At 41.2% G+C, this 13,720-nt stretch overlaps 1 protein-coding gene across 3 annotated transcripts in view; it reads left to right on the top strand.

Moving 5' to 3' along the window:
* Positions 1-13,720, top strand: part of tmem62 (transmembrane protein 62) — a 94,816-nt gene that overhangs the window by 63,999 nt on the left and 17,097 nt on the right. For all 3 annotated transcript variants that reach the window (XM_073040492.1, XM_073040491.1, XM_073040493.1), the window contains 2 exons: positions 6,026-6,139; positions 7,920-8,004. In XM_073040492.1, coding sequence (XP_072896593.1) covers positions 6,026-6,139; positions 7,920-8,004 — 199 coding nt within the window. The remainder of the gene's footprint in view (positions 1-6,025; positions 6,140-7,919; positions 8,005-13,720) is intronic.

Here is a 13,720-nt window from a genome sequence, read left to right as displayed (position 1 = left end):
TATGGTTTCCACGTCCTTGCTGTAGCGAGGCAACCGGAAATGAGCACAGTACTCCAAATGGAGTCTGACCAGGATCCTATATAGCTGCAACATTACTCTTGTTTCTTAAACTCAATCCCACAATTGATGAAGGCCCATGCACCGTATGCCTTCTTAACCTGCGTAGCAGCTTTGAGCGTCCTATGGACTCAGACCCTAAGATCCCTCTGATCCTCCTCACTGTCAAGAATCTTACCATTAATGCTATATTCTGCCATCATATTTGACCTACCAAAATGAACCACCTCACACTTATCTGGGTTGAACTCCATCTGCCACTTCTCAGCCCAGTTTTGCATCCTATCAATCTTGCGCTGTAACCTCTGACAGCCCTCCACACTATCCACGGCACCCCCAACATTTGTGTCATCAGCAAACTTACTAACCCATCCCTCCACTTCCTCATCCAGGTCATTTATAAAAATCACAAAGAGTAGGGGTCCCAGAACAGATCCCTGAGGCACACCACTAGTCACTGACCTCCATGCAGAATATGACCCATCTACAACCACTCTTTGCCTTCTGTGGGCAAGCCAGTTCTGGATCCACAAAGCAATGTCCCCTTGGATCCCATGCCTCTTTACTTTCTCAATAAGCCTTGCATGGGGTACCTTATCAAATGCCTTGCTGAAATCCATATACACTACATCTACGGCTCTACCTTCATCAATGTGTTTAGTCACATCCTCAAAAAATTCAATCAGGCTCGTAAGGCATAACCTGCCTTTCAGGATCTTCTCCATCAACTTACCAATCACTGAAGTAAGACTCAATGGTCTATAATTTCCTGGGCTATCTCTATTGCCTTTCTTGAATAAGGGAACAACATCCGCAACCCTCCAATCCACCAGAACCTCTCCCGTCCCCATTGATGATGCAAACATCATCACCAGAGGCTCAGCAATCTCCTCCCTCGCTTCCCATGGTAGCCTGGGGTACATCCCATTTGGTCCTGGCAACTTATCCAACTGGATGGTTTCCAAAATCTCGAGCACATCCTCTTCCTTAATATCTACATGCTCAAGCTTAATCCCGTCTGCCAAGACCTTCTCATGGCCCCTTCTGGCTCTCTTAATTTCATTCTTAAGCTCCTTCCTTGTTAGCCTTATAATCTTCTAGATCTCTATCATTACCTAGTTTTTTAAACCTTTTGTAAGCTCTTCTTCTCGACTAGATTTACAACAACCTTTGTACACCACGGTTCCTGTACCCTACCATCCTTTCCCTGTCTCATTGGAATGTACCTATGCAGAACTCCACGCATATATCCCCTGAACATTTGCTTGTTTACTAGCCATGACCTTTAGTCTCCAATGCAGTCTGTAACATTGAGAGTGCATATAATCCTGATCAATATCATTTGTATATACTTGCAGTTTGTATTGAAAATACTCACATCTAGATCATTAATGTAAGCACTAACCAGCAGTAATCCCAAAGGTGATTCTTGCAGAATGTTATTCTTAATATCAGACGTACTGTTAAGTGTTGCAAAGCAGGAAGTGTGACAGACAGTTTGCACCCAGCAGGTTCCCACAGACAGTAATGTGGTAAACAAGATAAACTGTTGTTGGTTGCAAAATGAATGTAGTCTAGAAACCATAATAAAAATTAGAGTATGAGAAAGCAGTGTCATATATTTCAACAAATAATTGCGATGGTGAAAGGAGGGTTCTAGTAAATGAAAAGCAAAAAAGATTGGCTTGCAGGGACAGCAAATGGCTAATGGAATGCTGGCCTTCATTGCAAGGGATGTGGAGTATAGGAACTGGGTGAGTTGATGCAATATCTTAGTGCAGTGGTGGGAGTCCCACTTGCTTTCTATATTTGAGTAGCAGTGCAGAGAAAGTTTGCCACTTTGTTTTCTGGGAAAAGGGGGTTAATGCATGATGAAAAGTTGGGCTTGTACACATTGGACTATTTAAGAAAGAGAGGTGATCCTATTGAAACATTCAGGGTCCTGAGGAGATTTAGCGAGTATATGCTGTCCTCCATAGAGTTCTCTACACCCGTGCATTTATGTTCAGAATGGGGGGGGGGGGGTCACCCATTTCAGGTGGAGGTGGTGTTCTTGTTCATGAATTTTCCCAATTCACTATCCAAAGAGCTGTGGAGACACAGAGTTGTTGAATATGTTCAAGTCTTAATGAGAAGCGAGTCAAAGCGTGTGGAGAGAGTGTGAGGAAGTGGTGCTGAGTTCAAGACTGGATCAGCCCATCACACTGATTAAGAAAGCAGGTTGGACGGCTGACTTCTCCACTTCTTTTCCTGTTCTCTGTAATGAGGCTGGAACCAATTAGTTCTGCCATTTGAGAACCCTACCATTGACTCTGTTCCTGTTGTTGAGACCTTTGAGAGTTTGATGCCTTTCCAGGTGATGATCCTCCATTTTGAGTGATCATGGGATGAAAATTCCTAAAAGCTGAAGATGGTGTTCCAGTTTTTCAAGATGGTCTGAGAGTTATATAACTATACACAAATACCCATGAACACTGTCAAATGACTAGCATTCCTCCGGGATGATGATGCAAAACTTGTATCAACAGTCATACACAACACGTGGAACGTATAGCATACATACAATTAAGATGGTAGTAAACAAGTAGTCACAGAAAAACTTCAGAGTCCTGCTCTGGGCGGTTGCAACAGGCAACGTTGTGGTATGCAAGCCAGGTCCATGCGACAACAGAGGGCAAACAGCTCCCCGCCTCGGTCTTGCCAATGAACCAGCGAATGGAAGTTGCTGTATTCTGCATTACCAATTTTCAACAGGGCCCATCTGATTGTGGTTAGGGCATCAGTGTTTGGGACATTGTTCTGGGAGAAGCCACGGATGTTTGTTCACATCTAGCCAATGGAGTTGTGGAATTTTACTGAGGTAAACACTGGTGTGATAACAGGAGTAATCTGAAACCCTCTCTGCCTCAAGTAGATGAAAAAAATCCCACTACTACCAGAAAAAAATGTAGTTCTCCTTAATATTCTGACCAGTATGCATTCTCAACTAATTTAGGAGCGTGTTGTCACAAAGGCGTTGCTGGGTTGCAAATCTTACTCTGTGTAGTCTTCCACATTTTCCTGAATTACATTAGTAACAGGGCCTTAAAATGCTCTTCATTGCCAAAAGAGAATATTTGTAAATTGAATGGTGTCATAGGCAAAGGCAGATTTATATTTTAATTAATCCCCAGACTACTATGGGGACAGGTAGCTTTCTTTATACAAGGATGTTAATTTTGTTCCATGGTCTGTATTAGCTATGGAACATCATTGAAGACATGCAAATTGCACCAGATCATTTGAGAGACAGGGTAACTCTGATAGTGGGTAAGAATAATTAGTCAGTGCTGAAATGGACACAATCCAGTCTTTTGAAAAATAACTGAAATTGCTCCTGAGTAATATTTTAATAAATATTTTATTAATAATGACTGTATTCCATGCCAGTTAAAAGCAAGACCAGTAAAGATGGGGAGAACCAGCTTTGAATAACTGAGGGGAAAAGAAAAGCATCAAACTAAAAGCTCATGCAACACACACGTAATGCTGGTGGAACTTAGCAGGTCAGGCAGCATCTAAGAAAATGGTCGATGTTTTGGGGCAAGACCTTCTTCAGGATCTAACCAATTTTAGAATTTTTCAAGGAAGTTATGAGGAAAGTTACTGAAGGGAAGGCAGTGTATATTGTCTACATGGATTTCAGCAAGGCATTTGACAAGGTCCTGCATGGGAGGTTGGTTTACAAGGTTCAATTGCTCAGCATTTAAGATAATTGGATTAGACATCGGATTTGCAGGAGAACCAAGAGAGTGGTAGTAGATGGTTGCCTTTCTGACTGGAAGCCTGTGACTAGTGGGGGAGGGCTGCAAGGATTGGTGCTGGGTCCATTGTTGTCTGTCATCTTTCTCAGTGATCTGGATGATAATGTGACTGGACCAGCAAATTTGTGGATGACACCAAATTGGGGGTGTAGGGGACAGCAAAGAAGACTATTATGTCTTGCAGTGGGATTTGGATCAGCTAGAAAAATGGGCTGGAAAATGACAGATGGAATTTAATGCAAATAAGTGTGAGGTGTTGCGCTTTGAGAGAACCAACCAGGGTGGGTCTTGCACAGTAGAGCACCGAGGAATGTGGTAGAACAAAGGGATCTGGGAATACAGGTCCATAGTTCATTGAAAGTGGTGTCATACGTAGGTAGGGTCGTAAAGAAAGCTTTTGGCACATTGGCTTGTATTGACTACAGGAGATTGGATGTTATATTGAAGTTGTATAAAACTTGCTAAGGCCCAGTTTGGAGCATTATGTGCAGTTTTAGTCACCTACCTTCAGGAAAGATGTAAATAAGGTTGAAAGAGTGCAGAGAAAGTTTACAAGGATGTTGCCAGGTCTGGAAGACCTGAGTTTTAGGGAATGATTGAATATGTTAGGACTTTATTCCTTGTTACATAGAAGACTGAGGGGAGATTTGATGGAAGTATACAAAATTTTGAGGGGTATAGATAGGGTAAATGTAAGCAGGTTTTTTCCACTGAGACTAAAACTAGAGGTCAAATCACAAACAAGAAAATTTGCAGATGCTGGAAATCCAAGCAACACACAGAAAATGCTGGAGGAACTCAACAGGCCAGGCAGCATCTATGGAAAAGAGTACAGTTGATGTTTCAGGCTGAGATATGAAACGTTGACTGTGTTGCTAAAACTAGAGGTCATGGGTTATGGGTGAAAGGTGAAATGTTTAAGAGGAACATGGGGAAACTTTTTCATTCGGAGGATGGTGAGAGTGTGGAACGAGCAGCTAGTGCAAATGGTGGATGCAGTTTTTGATTTCAATGTTTAAGAGAAGTTTGGATAGGTACTTGGATGGTCAGGGTATGGTGGGCTATGGTCCTGGTGCAGGTTGATGCGAGTAGGCAGTTTAAATGGCTCAGCATGGACTAGATAGGCAGAAAGGCCTGTTTCTATGCTGCAGTTTTATATCACTTTATGGAGATGAAGAGATACTGCTTTTCCCAGAGAGTAATGAATCTGTGGAATTCTCAACCCAAGGAAGCACCAGAAGCCAACTCATTAAATATACTTAAGACACAGTTAGATTTTTGCATAATGGGGACATTAAGGATTATGGGGAAAAGGCAGTTCTGTGGAGCTGAGTCCATATCTGAATCAGCGATGATCTTACTGAATGTTGGAGCAGGCTTAATAGGCCCGATGGCCTGTTGCTCCAGTTTCTTCTGTTCTCACGTAAAGGAAATCTGCACTAGCCTCAGAGACTTATTTCATCCTTGTTCACATCCTGTTAGGTCTTAGTCACAGCAGGTCTAAGGGAAAAGGGAGAGGGAAATTGATCTCAAATCCAAACCTTGATTACTCTGTAGGAAAGAGCAATCAAGGTTTAACTGAAGTCCCTGAGACTTGAATTGTTTTAGACTATCGGGGAAAAAAGGATAGTGCCTTGTGTCTGAGGACAGTAAGCCTTCAAGACTGAATGTCTTCATTAGGAAGCAGAGGGAGATAACTGTCAAAGGAGATGCCAAAAAAAATAGAAAAAATGTTTTTTTCAATATGAACTTTCTACACAAGATGCTGAATTTGTTAAAATATGCTCCCCATATTTTAAATCATACTTTGGCTTTATAAAATTGTTGAATCATTTAAGAGCCAGTGTCGTTTCCCTATTTTCCACGGAGCTTTGATGCTCTAGTTGGACTCTTCCCTCAGCAATAGGCATGTTGACAAGTCCTTTGGTGGTTGATTGGGTTACAGCAATGGCTTGAGAAGTCATTTGCAGTCAGATCCAAGAAGAAGCTCATCACACCCTATATCTGCTTGTCAGTTTGGAATCCATTTAACCTGGAGATATATCTGTTTGTCAGTGGCATTGGTATAGTTCAGGCTCGCTTCCCTTAAACAGAAGTGACTTCGGTAAGCTACTCATATTTGTTGTTCCCCAAACACACTGAATCACTTCTTTTCCTGATCTTAGGACAAAGCTGGACGAACCACGATTACAGGCCATAAGTTTACAATGGAAGAGATTGAGCTGCTCACTTTTGACATTATGGCTTCATTCATCCTCCAGTCTTCTCACTATATCATGGTAAGCATAACCAGTGACTGTAGAAAGACGGCAAGAGTCTGGTTTGCACCTTAAGAGTCCCCATTGTAGAATGGTACCAGAGAAGAGGTGGGAAACAGTAGGAATTAGAATGTGTGGGCCTCCTGCAATGTGATTCAGTACCACTCCCTCTTATAATTTATGAGGCTTAAACAAAGTCAATTAGCATTGAGTTGACTGAGATTAGTGGAGAAATTGAATACACATATTGAATGGCAGATATTCAATAATTCAAAGATCTCATAAATTATATTCAGACACAAAAACAAAGCTGCAAAAATTAACCAATTGTGTCCAACTGGCTGAAAAAAATATTAAATTACGTGAGGTGAAAATGTTGCTAAAATGAGAAAGGATTGTGCTGACATCAAGAGTTCAAAGGATGGTTACAGAGAAAAATTGCCATCATTCTGTAATTTGCTCTGATTCACTGTCACTCTGCTGCTTACTTTTATCTTGAGGGAGCTCTTTTCTGCAAATTAATAAATATTGTTTTCTCTTAGTTTTTATTTTATTTTACATATTGATGTTTTTTTGTTTTATGGTTCATTGTAGTTTTGTTATGTACATGAAAAAATAGGAGATTAAATAGTGGAGTATGCACTCCAGGCCCTACTGTGCAGCCTGGTACAATAGTGTCACATGAGCAGAGGAAATCATGTGCACCCTTCATCGGGTTATCAGTGTTTGCATATCAAGGCATTGAAACATTGGTATCAGCCAGTCCTTGCAATCTTTCAGAATTATTTAAATGCTTTTCAACTGCTGATCATTAAGTAGTGGAACAGGGCCTGGCCGTGCATGGTGTGACAGTGGGCCATCATTTGCCTTGTGTTACCTGCTCCCGCTCTTGTAGATGTGGCAGAAGGACATGCAGAGTTGCACAGAGCATGTCCAGTGTAATCTAGCCATTATTGGTAAATAATTATCATGGTTCCAAGGCATGCCACAATTCGGTCTCACAAAGACAAAAAGACGTAGGAGAAGAATTATAAATCCAGTCCATTGAGTCTGCACCACCATTTGATCATGGCTGATTTAATTTCACTCTGAATCTCATTTTCTTGCCTTCTCCGCATAACCTTTGATGCCCTTACTAATAAAGAACTTGTCAACCACTGCTTTAAATATCCCCAATGATTTGGCATCCGCAGCCATCTATGGCAACGGATTCCACAGGTTCCCCATCCTATGGCTCAAGAAATTCCTCCTCATCTCTGTTCAAAACAGGCATCCTAGACTCTTTCATCATTGGAAGCATCTTCTCTGTGTCCACTATCTTGGCCTTTCAATATTCAATAGGTTTCAATGAGATCCCGCCCCCCCCCCCCCCCACCATTCTTTTAAACTCCAGCGAGTACAGGCAAAGAACCATTAAATGCTCCTCATTCATTAACCTTTTCGTTCCCAGGATCATGCTCATGAACCTCCTTTGGACATTCCCCAACACCAGCACATCCTTTCTTAAATATGGGGCCCCACACTTGCTTACAGTACTCCAGATGTGATCTGACCAATCCCTTATAAAGCATTAATTACATCCTTCCATTTATATTCTAGTTCTCTCGAAATACTGACCATTCCATTTGCCTTCCTTACCATTGACTCAACGTGCAAGTTAATTTTTAGGGAATCCTTCACTAAGACTCCAAGTCCTTTCTGCACTTCCAACTTCTGATCGATTATTGATTAGTTGGTGGCATTGAAGCCCAAAATACCATGAATTGCATATTTCATAATGATGTGACTTTATTTTTTGCAGCTCAGAGTTATCTTTATTTTGGTCCTTCTGGCTAATATCCTTGTAATCATTTTCTTCCGATACCTGACAAAGCCACAGCTTAAAGGTAAATTTGTGTGCTTTACAGTTTGGTGCTAATTCTATTCATTATGCAGGTTATGTTTAAAACCTCTGTTGATTTGAGAGACTCTCTGGCTGATAGACAACAATAGGTTTTGAGTGAGCTACATACTCAAATGATAGACAAATCATTAAAATTATGAATGACTGTATATTTTCAGGTGATTCATATTCTGCATCTTGGCAAATTAACATTACCGGTTTTTTTAAAATGTTTATTTTTAAATACATTGCATAAGACTTTTGTGCAGCACTGTAGTAATTTTATGTATACACTGCACTGCTGCCGTGAGAAAAATAAGCAAATTTCTTGACATATATGAGTGATGATAAACCAGATGAGTCTCTATTGTGGATTGAGAATAGGAAGGGGTCAGGGAGAGGGGAATCATGGTTGGGAAAATGGGAGGGGAGAGGGAGCAGGAAGTACCAGAGAGATATCCTGTAACGATCAATAAACCAATTCCTTGCAATCAAATGACTTTACCTTGGCTCTCAGGGCTGGGTCTGTCTGTACCCGCGTCACCCCAAACTCTGGCACTCCTCCTCTGCCACTTGTCCTACAGTGCTCCACCCTCGCCATTCCCAACATTCTTTGCTCCACGTTGACAAAAACAGTACTATGCAAAAGTCTTGGGCACCCTAGCTAATTATATGTACTGAAGACTTTTGCACAGTATTGTATCTCAATCCCTTGTGATAAAACAAGCCTAACTGCATCTTGTGAGATATCAGTGATGTTACACTGGGAAGTCACTAGGTTATTTCTCAAGTTGTCTGCATGTTATATACATATATATTTCTATCTGTGTGGGCGATGGAGAATATCAAATGTCACACAAAGAGTAGCTAAATGGCAGGGTATTAAATTGTGCTGTCTGTGTCTACCCCTGCATTTCTGACAACCACAGGAAACCTTCACTCTTGTATATTAAACATCTTTTTACTTCTGCTTGAAAAATATTTATAAATCGTCTTAAGTGGCCAACTCAAGGAAGATAATTACAAATATTCACGACTCTCTGAGGTAATTTTGCCTGTCCCTAGATCTGAATTCTCCCACCAGAGGAAAATCCTTTTCATATCCACCCTGTCAGGACCAATCAAGTCATCTCTCACTCATCTAAACTACAGTGATGCAAGTCAGCTGTTAAGCTTCTGGTTAATCTTTAATCTATTTCAAAGACTAGTACAGCATGATGTGGTCTCAGCAATGTCCTGCAGAAATGAAGCATAATCTCGCTCCTTCCACTTTCATTTTGCCTGTCAATAACACTATTAACTGAGCTGTCCAGAAAATAGAGGAGGGTACAATTCTAACATTTAAAATGTTGGGATAGGGTCATAGGTAAGAAAGGTTTAGAGAAACATGATTCAAACACAGGCAAATGGGATCAGTGTAGCTCGGTAACTTGGTTGCTCTGAATGAGTTGAATCGAAAGGTTTGTTTCCATTGCTGTACAGCTCTAAAAGTCTGTGCCTTTCTTTTAAATGTTTCCTCTCAAAATGGACAATTTCATATGTTAACAAACAACTCACACAAAATGCTGGTGGAACGCAGCAGGCCAGGCAGCATCTATAGGAAGAAGTACAGTCGACATTTTGGGTCGAGACCCTTCGTAAGGACTAACGGAAAAAAGAGATAGCAAGAGATTTGAAACTGGGAGGTGGAGGGGGAGACCCGAAATGATAGGAGAAGACAGAAGAGGGAGGGATGAAGCTAAGAGCTGGGAAGTTCATTGGTAAAAGGGATACAAGGCTAGAGAAGGGGGGGTATCATAGGACGGAAGGCGCCTTGGAAGAAAGAAAGGGGGAGGGGAGCACTAGAGGAAGATGGAGAACAAGCAAGGAGTTATTGTGAGAGGGAAAGAGAGAGACAAAAAAAAAGGATGGGGTAAGAAGGGGAAGAGGGGCATTAACAGAAGTTAGAGAAATCTATGTTCATGCCATCAGGTTGGAGGCTACCCAGACTGAATATAAGGTGTTGTTCCTCCAACCTGAGTATGGCTTCATCTCGACAGTAGAGGAGGCCGTGGATTGACATATCGGAATGGGAATGGGACGTGGAATTAAAATGTGTGGCCACTGGGAGATCCTGCTTCCTCTAGCGGACCGAGCGTAGGTGTTCAGCGAAACGGTCTCCCAGTCTGCCTACCTCCTACCACCCCAGCCTCTGGGTCCAACATATAATTCTCCGTAAATTCTGCCATCTCCAGCGGGATCCCACCACCAAGCACATCTTTCCCTCCCTCTCTGCTTTCTGCGGGGATCACTCCCTATGTGACTTCCTTGTCCATTCGTTTCCCCCCCCCCCCCCCCCCCCATCCCTTCCCACCAATCTCCCTTCTGGCACTTATCCTTGTAGTGGAACAAGTGCTACACCTGCCCTTAAACTTCCTCCCTCACCACCAGACAGTCCTTCCAGGTGAGGTGACACTTCACCTGTGAGTCTGTTGGTGTGATATACTGTGTTTGATGCTCCCAGTGCAGCCTTCTATATATTGGTGAGACCCGACGCAGACTGGGAGACCGTTTTGCTGAACACCTACGCTCGGTCCGCCAGAGAAAGCAGGATCTCCCAGTGGCCACACATTTTAATTCCACGTCCCATTCCCATTCCAATATGTCAATCCATGGCCTCCTCTACTGTCGAGATGAAGCCACACTCAAGTTGGAGGAACACCACCTTATATTCAGTCTGGGTAGCCTCCAACCTGATGGCATGAACATCGATTTCTCTAACTTACGTTAATGCCCTTTCTCCCCTTCTTACCCCATCCTTATTTTTTCTCTCTCTCTTTCCCTCTCACAATAATTCCTTACCTGTTCTCCATCTTCCTCTGGTGTTCCCCTCCCCTTTTCTTTCTTCCAAGGCCTTCTGTCCTATGATACTCCCCCCTTCTTGAGCCTTGTATCCCTTTTGCCAAACAACTTTCCAGCTCTAGGCTTCATCCCTCCTCCTCCTATCTTCTCCTATCATTTTGGGTCTCCCCCTCCCCCTCCCACTTTCAAATCTCTTACTATCTCTTTTTTCTGTTAGTCTTGATGAAGGGTTTCGACCGGAAACGTTGACTGTACTTCTTCCCATAGATGCTGCCTGGCCTGCTGCGTTCCACCTGCATTTTGTGTGTTTTGCTTAAATTTACAGCATCTGCAGATTTCCTCGTGTTTGCAAATTTCATATGTTCTTACTTTATGTTCACTTTGCTAAATCTACACTGTTACGTATTCAGGCAACAATAATTATAGATGAGTTAGACGAAGGGTTTTATAACAAATAACACGTTTATTAAACACTGATAACAAACCCCCTTCAAATGTAAACAAACCCAAACAATGATCCGAGCTCAGCTGCTCAAACAGCTCTTAATAGCGTTGCAGTCTCAAACAGTCTTTAAAGTAGTATTGAAAAAAAATCAGTTCTTTAGAACGATATGGCGAAAGTTCAAAAGCTCACGGTACTTTTAAAAGGAGAGACTTTTTAAAGCAATGTAAATTCTCTTCCACGTCGATGTCCTTCGATTCCCAGCGTCGAACTCCCACGTCGAATTTTATTAAATATAACAGCTTAAAGTGACTGACCTTCCTTCCACAATATTCTCAATCTCCCGCTTTTTCCAGCGGAGACTATCGTGAGAATAGTAAACGAAATCCTTCCGAATGAGGATCACACAAGGTCGAAGTCAATCCATCGAAAATCGATTCTTCTCGATGTCCATCTTCCAAACTTCACTCTCCATCAGCAAAGAAACCGTTGGCTCTGACCTTTTAAACTTTAGGCATTATATAAAACTTCATTTTTAACTAAACTGCGTCATCACATTAAATCACACAGTAACATGAAGTCATCTTGGCAAATCCAGCCACGAACTGCCCCACCCGACAGGGTGGGTCTTCCTTTTATACCCTGTAGAAAAAGCCTGTCACATGACCTCTACTGGCGGGAAAATGACATCACTCCACCATTACCTCATGTCCAGTATAACTTCAACCCCAGTCACGTGACAAGGGTACCACTGTCACGTGTCACGGGTACGTAACACCTCCCTCCAAAAAAAACATTTTTGGTCTGACAAGAACAAAAATTTTAACAATTACTTACAAGAAAAAAAACAAATGTATAAATCATATAACATACACAATATACAATACAGTAGGAGTGTTACAATAAAAAAAAACCACTCCAAAAAAAAACATTGTACAGTCAACATCGAGATAGACAATCAGCAACCACATTATCTTTACCTTTAATATGAGTTATCACAATATTGTACTCTTGTAACATCAAACTCCAATTTAACAATCTTCTGTTTTTGTTTTTCATCTTACTCAGAAAAACTAACGGATTATGATCAGTGTAAACAATAAGTGGTTTTTGAGTTGTACCAACATATACCTCAAAATATTCCAAAGCTAAAACAAGAGATAACAATTCTTTCTCTATTGTTGAATAATTTCTTTGATGCTTATTAAATTTCTTAGAAAAGTAAGCTACTGGATGATCAACCTCATCACCCTCATTCCTTTGCATCAATACTGCTCCCGCAGCTTCATCACTAGCATCCACAGCTAATGAAAAAGGTTTTTCAAAGTCAGGTGCCCTAAGCACAGGTTGTTCACATATCATTGTTTTCAATTGTTCAAATGCTTCCTGACAAAACACTGTCCACACAAACTTCACATTCTTCTGCGGAAGATTAGTTAATGGAAGGGCAACATTAGCAAAATTCTTACAAAATTTTCGATAATATCCTACCATTCCCAAAAACCTTCTGAGAGTTTTTTTTTCCGTCGGAGTGGGAATTTCTAAAATTGCCTGAACTTTTGCCTGAACAGGAGCTACCTTACCTTGACCCACAACATAACCAAGGTAAGTCACAGTGGCATGTCCAAATTCACTCTTGGCTAAATTAATAGTCAAGTTAGCTTTTGAAAGCTTTTCAAACAATTTCTCCACCGCAATTATGTGTGCTTCCCAAGTATCATTTCCTGTCACTAAATCATCAATATAAGCATCAGTATCTTTCAATCCCTGAATCACAGAATTAATCATCCTCTGAAAAGTACCTGGGGCATTCTTCATCCCAAATGGAAGAACATTATACTCATATAACCCAGATGGAGTTACAAATGCAGAAATCTCTCTACCTCTGTCCGTTAATGGAACACACCAATACCCTTTCAATAAATCAATCTTTGTAAGGAACTTTGCTTTTCCAACCTTATCTACACAATCATCTACTCTAGGAATTGGATATGCATCTGTTTTCGTTACAGCATTCACCTTCCTATAGTCCGTACAAAACCTAATACTACCATCAGGTTTTGGCACCATAACACATGGCGAACTCCAATTCGAGTTAGAATGTCTAATAATATCATTCTCTAACATGTATTCAATTTCTTTCTCAGCAAGTTCACATTTTTCCATGTTCATCCTATATGGATGTTGTTTAATAGGTTTGGCATCTCCAACATCTACATCATGTGAAGCTATAGTAGTCCTTCTCGGAACATCTGGAAACAAATCCTTATACTTAAAAATCAATTCCTTCATCTGTTGTTTCTGCTCTAGCTGTAAATGTGCTAATTTCTCATCCATATTTTCCAAAATGGTCGAATTAGGTAACCTAACAGAAACAATGTTAGATTTAGAATGAAAGTCAGATGAATCATCTATCATGTCCCCAGTTAAATCCAAC

Source organism: Hemitrygon akajei, chromosome 3, assembly GCF_048418815.1.
Source record: "Hemitrygon akajei chromosome 3, sHemAka1.3, whole genome shotgun sequence".
In the NCBI taxonomy this organism is placed as follows: Eukaryota; Metazoa; Chordata; class Chondrichthyes; order Myliobatiformes; family Dasyatidae; genus Hemitrygon; species Hemitrygon akajei.
This window is presented reverse-complemented; position numbering and strand designations above follow the sequence as displayed.